This window comes from Poecilia latipinna, unplaced genomic scaffold (genome assembly GCF_001443285.1).
Source record: "Poecilia latipinna isolate Pla-1442-1.1 unplaced genomic scaffold, P_latipinna-1.0 Scaffold298, whole genome shotgun sequence".
NCBI lineage: Eukaryota > Metazoa > Chordata > Actinopteri > Cyprinodontiformes > Poeciliidae > Poecilia > Poecilia latipinna.
Genome location: NW_015112914.1, coordinates 145,438 through 158,706, shown reverse-complemented (window position 1 = coordinate 158,706; position 13,269 = coordinate 145,438). Strand labels below are relative to the sequence as shown.

General features: G+C 37.9%; 1 protein-coding gene across 2 annotated transcripts in view; it reads right to left on the bottom strand.

Moving 5' to 3' along the window:
• septin8a (septin 8a) overlaps window positions 1-13,269 on the bottom strand; it is a 51,942-nt gene that overhangs the window by 27,544 nt on the left and 11,129 nt on the right. For both annotated transcript variants that reach the window (XM_015034423.1, XM_015034422.1), the window contains exons 2-4: window positions 5,739-5,853; window positions 4,376-4,571; window positions 1,475-1,661 (exon numbers count right to left, since the gene is read on the bottom strand). In XM_015034423.1, coding sequence (XP_014889909.1) covers window positions 1,475-1,661; window positions 4,376-4,571; window positions 5,739-5,853 — 498 coding nt within the window. The remainder of the gene's footprint in view (window positions 1-1,474; window positions 1,662-4,375; window positions 4,572-5,738; window positions 5,854-13,269) is intronic.

Here is a 13,269-nt window from a genome sequence, read left to right as displayed (position 1 = left end):
ATATGGTGTACAGCATCCAACATGTTGCTATTAGGGCAGAGGTTCCCAAACTGTGGGGCGCGCCCCCTAGGGGGGCGCCATGTCATTGCAGGGGGGGCGCGGGAAGCCGTCTGGATGAAAAAAACAAACAAAACATGAACACTGTATGCGCTGGGTTTTTACCTTAGAATGGCCAACTCTGTTATTCCTGTCAATTTGATACAGTAGAGGCTTCCACACTTCCCATATTTGTGTCGTCTGTCACTTTTATCAGCAGTTAAAACTGTTTAATCTGTTGTTAACGTGTTGTAACCTGTTTTTCCAAGCCACCTTTAAACGCAACATGAGCGCTACGACGCTCGCTCTGGGTTTCCACCTGTGAAGGAGACCTGCTGTTGCTGTGCGGAGCTACGTAGGTTTGTGTTAGAATCGGCAGCAAACCAGCAAAACGCAAAGAACTTTTCACAGTTTTTCCCTCCAAACTAACCGACTGAGTTGAGTAAAGCTGTTGGATGCAGGCAATGTTAGCTAAAAGATGACTAGCTAATATCAATACAGAACCTTAAGCTTAACAAGTGCCCTGTAGGCTACCGATGTTGGTGTCTATTTTCAGCTACATACATTCATTTTGCCCCCAAAAAAGTCGACGTTTTCCAGTAAAGTTGCCGTTTTATCCTTTACAGAATTTCATTTCTGTGTCAACATGCAGGATTAGCAGATATTGGAGGTCTTTTGGAAATATCAGTTAAGGTTAGGATCTACTGATTCTTGCCCTGCGATTAGCTAACTGTGCTAGTAGCTAACATAAGATGTTCAACAGTTCAAAAGCTTTGCAATGTTGTCATTTTTATTTTAAATTCATAGTGAAATCTTTCTTAACTGCAGAGCTGAGTAACCCATACTACTCTTTGCCACACACCTGTTATAATAACCCACCTGGTTGAATTAAAAAACCTTCTTATGGTTCATGTAAACTTATATTAGCAAATCAAAACTCCTTCTCACATCTTAGGCAGCAATTTTCATCTTTTAATAACTTTGTAGAAATTACCATGAGAGACAGTACATTAAATAAAAAAAAAAAAATTGTGAGCTAAACTTGGAGGAATTTATTATATTTGCATATTTTCAGAGATGCTAATCCTTTATTTAATTCTAACATTGGTAGGTTCGTGAATCTGCATTGTGCCTTTTGGAGACAGCACGCTCTCAAACTAAAACACTTTTTTAAAGTCAATTTTTAAAACAAAAAAAGAACAAAAGCAACTCACGTTACCTCCAAATAGCTTTTCCTGAAACCCTACCACCAAGTGGAAATTTAAGATTTTTTCCTTTCAGGACAAAGAATCCACACCCTGACAGTGACAGATGAAGAATCCCAGCAGTTCATTCAAATCCCCTCCATTCAAAGTGAAGGAGAGGCTTGGATTTCAGGTAAGCAGGAGTTAGTTTCTAGGCCATAGGGCAAAAGTGTGTGCATGTCACTTTTGTATACCTTGCTGTCCAGTTTCTTCATTGTGACCAGGTCCAGGGACTTGAGGGAGTGTCCTGTTGGGGCGATGAAGTAAAGGCAGATGTGGATCCTGGTGTCATGGTAGTTAAACAGCGAGCGTTTGATTTTCAGCTCCTCCTGCAGATAGTTTTCAAACTGGGTGTCGATGTAGTCCACGATTGGCTTGTAACTGTGGACAGAGCCAAAGACAACCGGATTTATGCCTTTTTGTTAAAGCTAAATATTTTCCTTCCCATTCATGTGTTGATAATGAATATGTAAGGAAATATGAACTTGTCGCTGAATAAACAAACCAGGAGAATTATGTTTTCAGTTACTGTGTGTTCTGATTCAATGCCAAGATCTCAGCTTTGTACAGCTTAGTTCCGATCAAAATGATCTTACCGACATCTGACTGAAACGCTACAAATCAGCCTGTTCTCTGTGGGATATAAACATGAAAACCTCACTTCAGTCATGTTTTTCTCATGAGAAATTTAAAGATGTGGATAAAACCCAGAGTTTTTCTAAAAGTCAAACACCATTACAAACAGACAGCAACAGCATAATGTTTCTTAACACCATAGAAGAAGTTTCTTTAATCAACAAAATAAATTTTAAGAAATGTAAAATATGGCACTGGAAAAACTAACAGATTGGCTGAAATACACTTCAACTTGCTCACAGCTGCTTGATTACATGGACAAAAATAATAAAAAATTCTCCCCAAAAATGGTAAATCAGTGCAGCTGCAGAATTTATCTGCAATCCAATTTACAGTAAGCATGCGTTTGAACAGTTTGATTTAAATACAGCACCTTCTAATATGTGCAGTTTTTCATCACGCATATATCTCGCAATTAAAAGTCATTTCTGTTTAAACCAGATGATGTTTTTCAGCCCCAGGGTTTTCTCTGTTTATGTTCTGTTGCCGTCTTTGTTTGGGATGTCCGGATCAAGACATTTTGTTCCGTATACAAATCTCACTAAATGCTGTGTTTTCCAAAACCAAGTCTGGCTCTAACACTTGTCACCGAGAATTCAGTAGAAATCTACAACCTGTAAATATGTAAAATGTACTTAGTCTAGTACTTTTATATGCAACAACAATTTGAAACAAATGTCAAGTTAAATCTCCTTAAATACCTGCAAGTCAAACAGTTTGGTCCAAATTTAATTCAAATAATCTGAACAGTTAAAACAGTTAAAGTGGCGTCTGTCATGAAAAAACACAGAAGCCCCGAGCAAGGAGTCTTTTCCACCGAGAAGAAACACAGAGTAGCTAGACTTGAGGGGAGCAACAGCTTTGTTAACGGCTTCTTGAAGAAAAGTTAATTAATAAATTCTATAGGAAAGAAAAACAAAAGTACAAATAGTCTTTAAATAAGAATTTTTAAAAAGGCTGCACAAAGTTAGGAACAGCAAATCTCAGCAAGACAAATTGATAGCTTCAGTCAGTAAAGAGAAACAGTTAAGGACAAAGAACCTGCAGGCAGGTAGGTGTACAGAGAAAAACTAATGGCAGCCATAGGTTTGTCAAATGACCTGAAAAGAGGCAAAGCTAAATATAAGCTCTGGGCTGGGGGTATTTTCTATGAGTAGGGAAAAACCAATTGAACAGAGAGCTGGTGGCAGCAACAGCTTAACCAGTGGCTTTCTTCATTAAAGAGACACAGCGATACAAATAAGAATTAAGCCAGGAGTACTTTCTAAGAAAAGAAAAAAAAGACTTTAAAAAGTTAATAGCTGCCAAAGCTCTGTCCATCCAGGAAAGAGACTCAAATAACACACTGACGCACTGTGGTGAAAAAATAAAGGGAACACAGAGTTCAGGACAGTCAATAACTCAATTCAGCTAAACTTAGAAGCCCAAGACTAACAGCGCTTTCCATCAAAAATGAATTTTAAAAAAGTACATATTGTTAATGGTCGCAATAACTTCACAAAATCATCTGACAACTCATTAGCTCTTCTGTTATTTTATTTCCATGAGTCATTTCTGTCTCATTTCTACCAGCCTTGACCACATTTGAAATTCTACCTATGATGTACGACACATTTTTTTTTTTTTACACATTTATTTTAGACAAAGCATTTAGACTTAGAAACGAGTCCAAAGTGCAAAGCTGCTGCTGTATGAAAGTCAGCCTTTAAACACGGTTCCTTAGTTTGATCTCAAATAATCATTTTAATCTTATGTTGCAAAATATTTTAACAAGAAAAGCTTATAATAAAGCAGATGAATGTTAATTGTGTCATGCAGTAGTGACGATTAAGCCATTTTGTCTCCTACTCAACTACAGGATGTCCCACATCACTAACATTTTATTGCTCATAGTGAGACAGAGGTTAACAATCTTTTCCATTTCCTCAGTAAGTACCATGTTTACAGTCATCTGTCCTCTACCTTCACATCTCTCTTCAATCTTCTCAGTGGTATGCACACGCTCTGACCTTTTGAAGCTCCCTGTGTTCATTTCCAGCTCGCTGCAGGGTCTGTCCTTCAGTGTGTTGGTTCATAAGGCCTACAGAGAATGCTGCTATCAAAGAGCGTGAGAGTGCAGCTTGCTGGCTGAGCCGCAGCGAGTACGCTTCATTCCACAGCTAAATGTTTAAAAAAAAAATAAACTACTTCCCCTTTATTTTTTCCCACCTCCTCCCCTTCTAGTCCCACAAGACACAAGAAATATGAGTGGAATTCCAGAGTGATATACTCAGTTTCTCTCATTGGTGTCCACATCAACATTTGCATAGCAACATCTTATAAGTGGAAATTTAAAGATGAGGCAAGGATTTGAAAGAAAAAAAACAAAACAAAAAAAACAACTACAACAATTGTAATTTACAGAAAACTTGATATTTACTAAGATCTTTCAGTGCTGCGATCTATTTTATCAAATTTACCTGTCCTCCTTGTTGATCTGGTCACCAAACCCAACAGTATCAACAATCGTTAGTTTGAGGTGGACGTTGCTCTCCTGGAGGTCGTAGGTTCGCGGCCGCAGATACACGCCATTCTGGTAGTGGCTCGCCTCCTCATTTTCAAACATGGTGTTAAACAGTGTGTTCATTAATGTTGATTTGCCAATGCCAGTTTCTCCTGCGAAAGAAAAAAAGGTTAAATAAAGTTAGGTGACTAAATTATTCAGTGATAGCTTGGGTATCTTTGTCAACATGATGATGCAGAGACCACTGTGCAAAAGTCTAGTCAAAAATCTGTGAATTCTTGGCACTTTACTTTCAAAGAACCAGAGCTTCTTGCAGCCTGAAAGTAAGTCAATAAAACAAAAACAATAAAAGTGCTATCAAAAAATCTGAGATCTTCGGAATGCATGAACAAATGATAGTGAGAAATTACAAAATTAGTGGAGGCGAAATAAAATCAACAGCTGATAGTTTTCATAGTCAAACAAAAGCTAGATATACGAGCTCACCATATGCAAGTCTCACCAGACCATGGTAACAATAACACCCTTCAGTGTCGATACCATTACTGAGTTATTTTCAATATAAATGAGATTTTTAGAAATAAAGATGAAGAAAGAGAGCACAGTTGATCGAAACCTTTTAGAAGAAAGCTATTTTTCTGCAACATGTCAACACATGTCTGCAGTTCCTTTCGCTTTGCAAGAAAGCAGTCCCATCTAAAGGACCGTGGAGGCTGCGTGTGAAAATGAACATCCAAGAACCACATGACTGTACATCAACCATGCTGGGAAATGAACTGCGTTTCATCCTGTCGTCATGGAAATGTGGGCAGCCTTTTATTAGTTAAGGTGAAGATACAATTCAGTAGGAGATACACACAGACTATTGTGCAATGCCATCTATGCTATTGCTAAATCAAAATGGTAAAGATAAATCAAAACCAAGTCATTAAATTCATCTCCACGTTTGATTTAAAATAGTTTTATTTCAACACAACACAAAAAGCTTAGATTGGAAATCAACCAATAAATTCTGATCAGTGCATTCACTACCAAGAATTGATTATTCTATAAATTATATCCAGTAGGTTCTTTTTCAAATTTTGTTTTAGTTTTAGCTAAACGCCCCGTTTCATTTCCTTCTCTGTAATTTTCATACATTTAACTTTACTTCCTGTTAAATAAAGTAAACATGAGAAAGCTCTTGGACATGATTGTGTCTAAGGACTGTTTTTCAAACAGCAGGTTCTTTCCACCACCAGATCTCCACTGGTTACCATGTCTGCAGCACATCCAATATTTCACACTTTATCATCACACAAACACATTTTGTTACTCACCTACGCAGAGGATGTTGAAGCAAAAACCCTGTGTGACCGATTTACTGACCAGTTGGTCAGGGAGGCTGTCGAATCCAACATGGCCACCCAGGCTGAGGTTACGTTTCTCCTCATTCTGAAAGACACGAGACAAAACATTAGACGTCTGGTGCATGTCAGGAGGAAAACATATGGCAAATATATTAACTGAAAGTAAAAAGACACGTTCACTTTTCTATACAACATCAAAGATTTTCTGCTCAGTGTGCAGATGTAAAAACCATCAGTTATATGTGTCGAGATTTAGTTAATCAGCGCCTGCAGCAGGGATGAGCGCGAATAATCTCCCACATCAAGGGACAAGAGACTTGTGAACAGAGAATGGTTAAAAATCCTCAAAAATGAAGAGTTTCATACTTATGGGATCCATTAACGTTCCTATTAAGTTACCCATGCTATTTTTAACAAATGAGAGTCCACAACCAATATACTGTTGTCTATAGGGGCATCCCAGAACATAACAGACAAAGATCTCAAATATAGAACAAACTAAACCTGGCAGGCAAAACTGCTGGAAGTGTTTGATCGTCTATCTGAACTGAAGCGGTCGAGAGAGAGCAGACTGCACCTTGAGATGAATACAGCCACCCAATCCCGCCTGGCTCAGCCACGACGGGCTGCATACTTGAAGGCTGATGTCACTCAACACGAGCAGAATAAAGACGAGAGCTCAGCTGAATGCAACCGAAGCATTCAGCTGGGGGGTGGAGACCGGCTTCCAATACACACCAGATCACTAAATGACCTCACAGAGGTTCACAATGAAGGATGAGCAGTGTGGGAGAGAAGGGATCTGCAGGTTTTAGGGTGAATAAAGAAAAAAAAGGAGCACAGAAAAATAATTTGAGCAGAAGCACAAAATTTATAGCACTACTTTTACACAAGAAAATACCAAAAGAAATTGTTATGCTGCAAAATCTTAACAGCAGATTTGTTTCAATAATTAAACTCTTTTGTTAATAAATCCCTGATAATTTCTTCACAGACATTAAGTTTACAATACTTTTCCAGTCATTTGTTAAGTGGAAAATTTGTCAGCTGGAAGCTATTGAATTCTCCATAATTGAATTAACTGCAGCCATCAACACAAACAAAACCCAGGAAAAGACTGCAGGAATGAGGAGGAGCCCTTGTTTGTTGCTCACTGTAAACTAAGAGCTTGTTTTACAGTCTTTATGTTTTCCTGTGGTATTTAGCTGGTTGGCTGAACATTACAGAGATACTAAGATTCCTGCAGAAGGAGGAGGAGGGATGAGAGAGGCTGCTGGCTCTACTATCATGCCTGGAAGGAAACCAGTGCAATCACACTGAAGCTTCATGAGGGGAACTTTTCAAAAAGGAGAAGTTACATAAGTCTTTATTTACAGAGGAAATGATCTATATGAAGGATGTCACGATGCTTCCATCAGCATATTTGTTTAAAAACGCAGTACATAAAACTTCCTTTTTTGTTCATCTTAATTCATATCCTCCGTCTGGATGGCTCAAAGTATAAATCTAAGGTAACTGGGACTTGCTGCACTTATTCTGCACATGGTATTCAGTCTCCTTTACTCTGCTACCCCAAAATAAAACCAAGCTGCTTTCCAAAGTCACTGTATTAGTAAATCCATATATATTAGAATAAATCCAGCCATTTTGAAGGTCTTAAAAGTTTATTAGAGAACAAACGGCATCATGAAGATGGAGGAACACAGCAGACAGGTGAGGCATAAAGATGCTGAAAGCACATAATTATATCTGAAAACACACAAGCGATCTCAAGAGATGGCTGTCCACTTTAACCAACAGCTCAGGAAAGGAAACAGTTGATGGGGGAATTACTAAGGATGCCAGTAGTAACTTTGGAAGGGCCCTAGAGAACTGTTGCAGGGTTTCCCCCAGAGTGTTATAAGCCTAGCGGGCCACCAGACTATATGGCCCCCCATCAGGCTAAATGTTGTTAAGTCCTAAATAGGATTTGTTTTACACACCAATAACATTAAAGACAGATTAAGCTAGGTTTATAGTTAACACACTGAAGTGGGCACAAGGCGGTATGCAACAATTACGCCGTCCCTGCACCTGCCCATTGGCTACCATTTCAAAACTATGGTGAGTACTTGTACACTTTAGAATTTTTGTAACTTTTAACATTTAACACAAAAAAGTTAAAAGTTACAACATTGTTCAAAATCCAGACCGAAACTTAACTGACGATATGAGGCAAGATTTGATATCTGATGTTCATAGACGCTACCGAGCTTCAACTTTTTTGGAGAGAATATCGTGAAACAATTTCAGTCCCGGTGTGTTGGTCTGTCACATAAAATCCAAACAAAACGCACTGAAGCATGTTGTTGTAACATAACATGTAAAGCTCAAGGGGTATGGAAACTTTTTAAAGGAGCCATAATCAGCCATGAGCAGGTAAGCCACCATTTACATCTTGCTTCTGCTCCAAACTCAAAGTGCGACAGTGAAACTGTACAACTGAAAAGAACAACAAATGACTCAGGTGATAATTTAGGGTTAACCTCCTACGCTGAATCACATCGAGCTCGACTGTGTAGTGTATGTTGTGGACACACACACACACACACACACACAGATGGGTTTGTGACTGAATGCTCCAAACTGAGCCTGCTGACCAAAACCAAAAGTGTTATCTTTTGGGATCAGACTGAACAGAAGTGCAGACGTGGACACAAAGCCCTCCAGCTGGGACTCAACCACGTCAGTCAAGACTGGACTAAATCACAACAGTCCCAGATTCTTCACTTTTTCCATATCAATAGCAATAAAACACTGAATTACTTCCTCCAAAGGTAAAATCCAGTATTTCTATATAGTATATTATCTATTACTCTACTGTAAAACCCTTCCCTCAGTTGGAACCAGCTGCACCCAGAAAATGTACACAAAGTTCAAACAAACACCAAGCCTGTCAGCTCTGCGTACATAAAGCATACATTTAACTTAAGCACCACAAGAAGAATCACCAGGAAACACAGGATGTTCAACCAACAGTTACAATCAGACCAACTATGAAGAATCTGATTCCACAAACCAGAGTTCGTACAGACAAAGGAAAAGCAGAGAGACAGCGCGGAGCATGAGAGGAATGAAAAGCTTCTGGTTTAAGGTCCCAGAGTGATGAGACAACAACGCTCCCAGGCCACCGTATCACCAGGCCAACAGGAAACGGATGCACAGAAGAGGCCCCAAGACGCTTTAAAGCCAAATGAGGCGCAAACATTATGGGCTAGTTAGTACAATGTTATTACAGCACAGTAGGCTTGTAACATGCAGAGTTTAAAAATATATTTTTTGGTCACAGATACTAAGAGGTAAAGTGGACAAAAGGAGACTGTGAATAATCTCAAAACTTTGAGTGAGAACTACCCTGTTCAATTCAACAGCAAAAACAAATAACTGTTAAAAAGGGAAAATAAAACATTTTTAAAAGATACTAGTTTGAAACACATTTTGATTCAGTTTTGACATCCAGTCCTCTCTGGTGGGATTCTTTTAGCATAGCTTTTCCTCTCGACTTTGATTAGGCCATTCCAAAAAGTAATTTTTCTAAGTTTGGATGAACGCATGGATTCACTTTGAGCTATAAAATCCCTTTGCTAAATCTACATCACAATACGGCCACCACCTTGTTTCACTGTGGATATCATGCACTTCTGGTGATCTTACTGATGCCTTTGGGTCAAACATGCCATGTAGCATTACATCCCAAAAGTTGAGGTTTTGGGAGATTTTAGTCAGACATCTAATTTTTATTTATTTATTATTTTGGAAGAAAGGGGCACTGTCACACATCTCTCATTAGTCCACACATAGGGACCTGTAGAAGTCACTTCTTTCATGTTACTGTTGGCCTTCCTGACCAGTGAAGTTCGTCTTTGTATTAGTACTGAATAAACTGTCAGTTCTTGTGCTGTTTTTCTGAGTGGTATTTGATGAAGAGTGAATAATACCCATTAAAGCAATGATTTAGCTTCACATTGTGCCTGCTGGTTAACGGCTACATTGGACAACCTATGTTCATGAGAGTCACTGTTAAATATGTCTGAACTGAAATCAAGATATAAGGGATTTGTATAAATAATAGATTATTATTAATTTATTTTTGTTTTAAATATCTAAAAAACTGGTAACGTGCTGGTAAGACCTTTTCTGTTTTATCCACAGTTTTCACTTTATGCTGTTTTTTTGTTGTGAAGCAGTTATGAGGAACAGGGGTGAAAAGTTCAACTGCTACTGCGCAAGTTACTCAACAGGTTGTTGCCAGGTAACCAAAGAGTGAGTGAGTTGCTAAGTGACCAAAGAGTGAGTGAGTGAGTTGATGTCACCAACAGACTGAACAGCTTAAGTCTTTCCTCTGCCTATATCTCCCAGAATGCTGTGGGATTCTGGATCAGAGTTCAGTGAAATTATTGAACAGTCTATCAGACATATTATCTATTGATGTTGATCACGTCTATCGCTATATACTGATTTATTACACATCCCTATCCCACACTCATTCAGCCTTTGTAGAGCAACAAAGAGAAATGTGACAAATATTGCAATAATAACTGACAATGTAATATAACCAACAGTAGTGAATCAATCAGCATCTCTAGACGCCATTTGTTTTTGTTTTAGTCACTACTTTTTTTTGGTCATCTTTTACCCTCCAGGCCTCTGTCCATACCTGCCTCGACTGTCTTGTTTTTGATAAGACAGAGTCTCTGAGTCATCTGACAGATCGCTACACTTCACTGCAGCTGATGCTCATCGAGTATGCCGGTTGTTCTTTGCACAATCTGAACTCAGTCGTCATGTTTTCCTACTAAATTTTCTAAAACTTGTATCAATAGTAGCTGAAGTGCACGTTTGTTTGTTTTTTCATCCTTCCAGTCTCTATGAATATAAGTTTGAATAAGTCTGGTGTTGTTTGACTTGCAGACTGACAGAAAATGCTACCAGCAGAAACCACGATTTCACACAGTCACTGCATTAACCACCAGAAAGTGACTGTTGACCCAATAGTGAAAAAAGAAACAGTGGTCTCAAATATGAAAATCTAACCTTTCTATAGCTATAAATACTTGTGTTGCACATCCTTTAAGTGTTTCTGAAGAATGAATCATGTCTAGAAAGTTGAGAATGTGCAAATGTCAGTTTGAGGGTTTTTGAACTAAGTGCTGGGTTTATAAATCAACTTAGGTTTTGTGAGGGGATCTGACCACATGGTAACCTCAACAACAAACCAACACTTACAGGCTATGCTCCTTACATCAAGTGGCTGCTGACTGGTATTTCCTGTCTGATGGCTGCTGGGTAGTTTCAGTCAGAAGGATAAAGGGTTTTTTTAAATCATGAATTCATTGAGCAACACTTTTTATTTGCCCTGACGTTTCTCCTAACCACACCTACCCATCTCAGAGTAGCATGCCGTCAACCTCCTGTACATACTCGGGCCGGCAGTGATGTTGCAACGGCAAAAAATGTTGACGGTTGAGATTTCAACGTCATGCTTCCAGTCAGGAATTTAACTACAACAAAGGAATGAAAACTAGTTTCTTTATGGCATTTATCACTCACGCACATCAACTGTATCACCACAGAGTCGCTTTATTCATGCCAACAGGAAGAGAGGAAAAAAAATACACAGATGTGATGAAACGGACAGGAAGGATTTCATGAGGTAGATATATTTTGCTTTTGGAAAATATAATGCTGTGTTCCTACTTGTACCTAAAAGTTCCACCTTTTCCAGACTACAGAGGTCCCATAATGTTTTATAGTGAATAATAAAAGACTTTTGATATGGAACCTGGAAAAGTCAGAATCAGAGGAGAAGGAATGAAGAAAGGAAAAAAAAGACAAGCGGTTTGAAGGAGTTAGGACAGAAGAGAAGAAGAAAAGACAAGACAGAAATGAAGAAAGCAGGGAAGGTAGGAAGGAAGGAACCAGAGACAGAAACAAGTTTTTCTCCATCTTCATCCACCACACTGGGAGTTTTAGCATCTCAAGTTTAAGAGTCCATCCAACAAATATATGCACCACTATACAAAATTATATGCTTGTAAATCAAAAATTGTAATGTATTTTTTTAAAAAGATTCAAAAATCTGTTACCAATGTGATAGAATTTCTTGTACTTGCTTAAAAATAATTACACATTTCAACGACAACAAATTTATTTCTCAGTTATGATTTGGTTTTGATCCAAAATATCAACATTCCAATCAGCAAAACCACCATGAGCTACTAACTCAGTGCAAATAAATGCATTATTAACTAAATGAAAATTATTACATACACATTTATAGCAATCAATACATTCTTAGGATCATGTTTTCCCAATATCACACAGTTCACACACCCTGCATGCTTACAGTTTAAAACACACTGCAAGGCCTCATAAAAAACACACACTGCTAGTCTTCAAGACTTCAAGAGGAAGAGTATTAAAAATAATCTATAGGTTATATTATTTACAGTCTAAGCAATCAACCTGAAGATTACTTTTTCACAATTAAAAACACACTAATGAAAGCACCATAGAAATAATTCATATAACCAAGAAAATGGATTTTATTTTTGCTTAAAGGCAGATAAAATCAATAAAAGCATCAATAATGCAAACAGCTGAGTGATGATGGGTCAGATGGGAGCAGACAGAATCTCACTTCTGAGGTGAAGAAACATCATGGATCACTAAATGTTCCCCAACATCATATTAAGACATATGTTGACCTTATTTCCTGAGTTTTCTTCAGATTTGTAAGTACTCATCATCACTAAAGACGCTACATCTGGGCTGTCACTCTCCATCAGCGTTATGATGGTTGATGAATTTGCCTCAGGAAACCTCTGGATTTTATATTTCCTATGCAGCCAAGAACACAAACAACCCACAAACATCAATATCTGGGTAACACTTTATTTGAAGCGGGGTGAATAAGACTGACATGACACTGTCATAAACACATGTCATGAACATAAATAAGCATTCATGAATATTTATGACTGTTGTCATAAAGCGTCATTTGGTAAATTATGACACTTTTAATACAAAGTTGACATTATTCAAAATGTCGTTATGACATCTTGACATTAACCAAGAAATCATTACTGATGTCAATTTGTTATAAAAGTATTACTGATTGCACTTTAAAAATTAGGTAACTTTATGTTATTAAAGGTAAAGTTTAAACAGTAATGATTTCTTGGTTAATGTCAAGTTGTCATAAAGATATTTTGAATAATGTCAACTTTGTATTTAAAGTGTCATAATTTACTGAATGACGCTTTATGACAGTCATAAATATTCATGAAGGCTTATTCATGTCATGTTTATGACAGTGTCATGACAGTCTTATTCAACCCCCTTCAAATAAAGTGTTACCAGTATCTGTTGTACAATCGGACCTGAAATATACAGCAAATTTCTTCCCACTTGTTTTGGTGCATAAAACTAGCGAGTTTTCAGAATGGACCTCAAAGTAGAG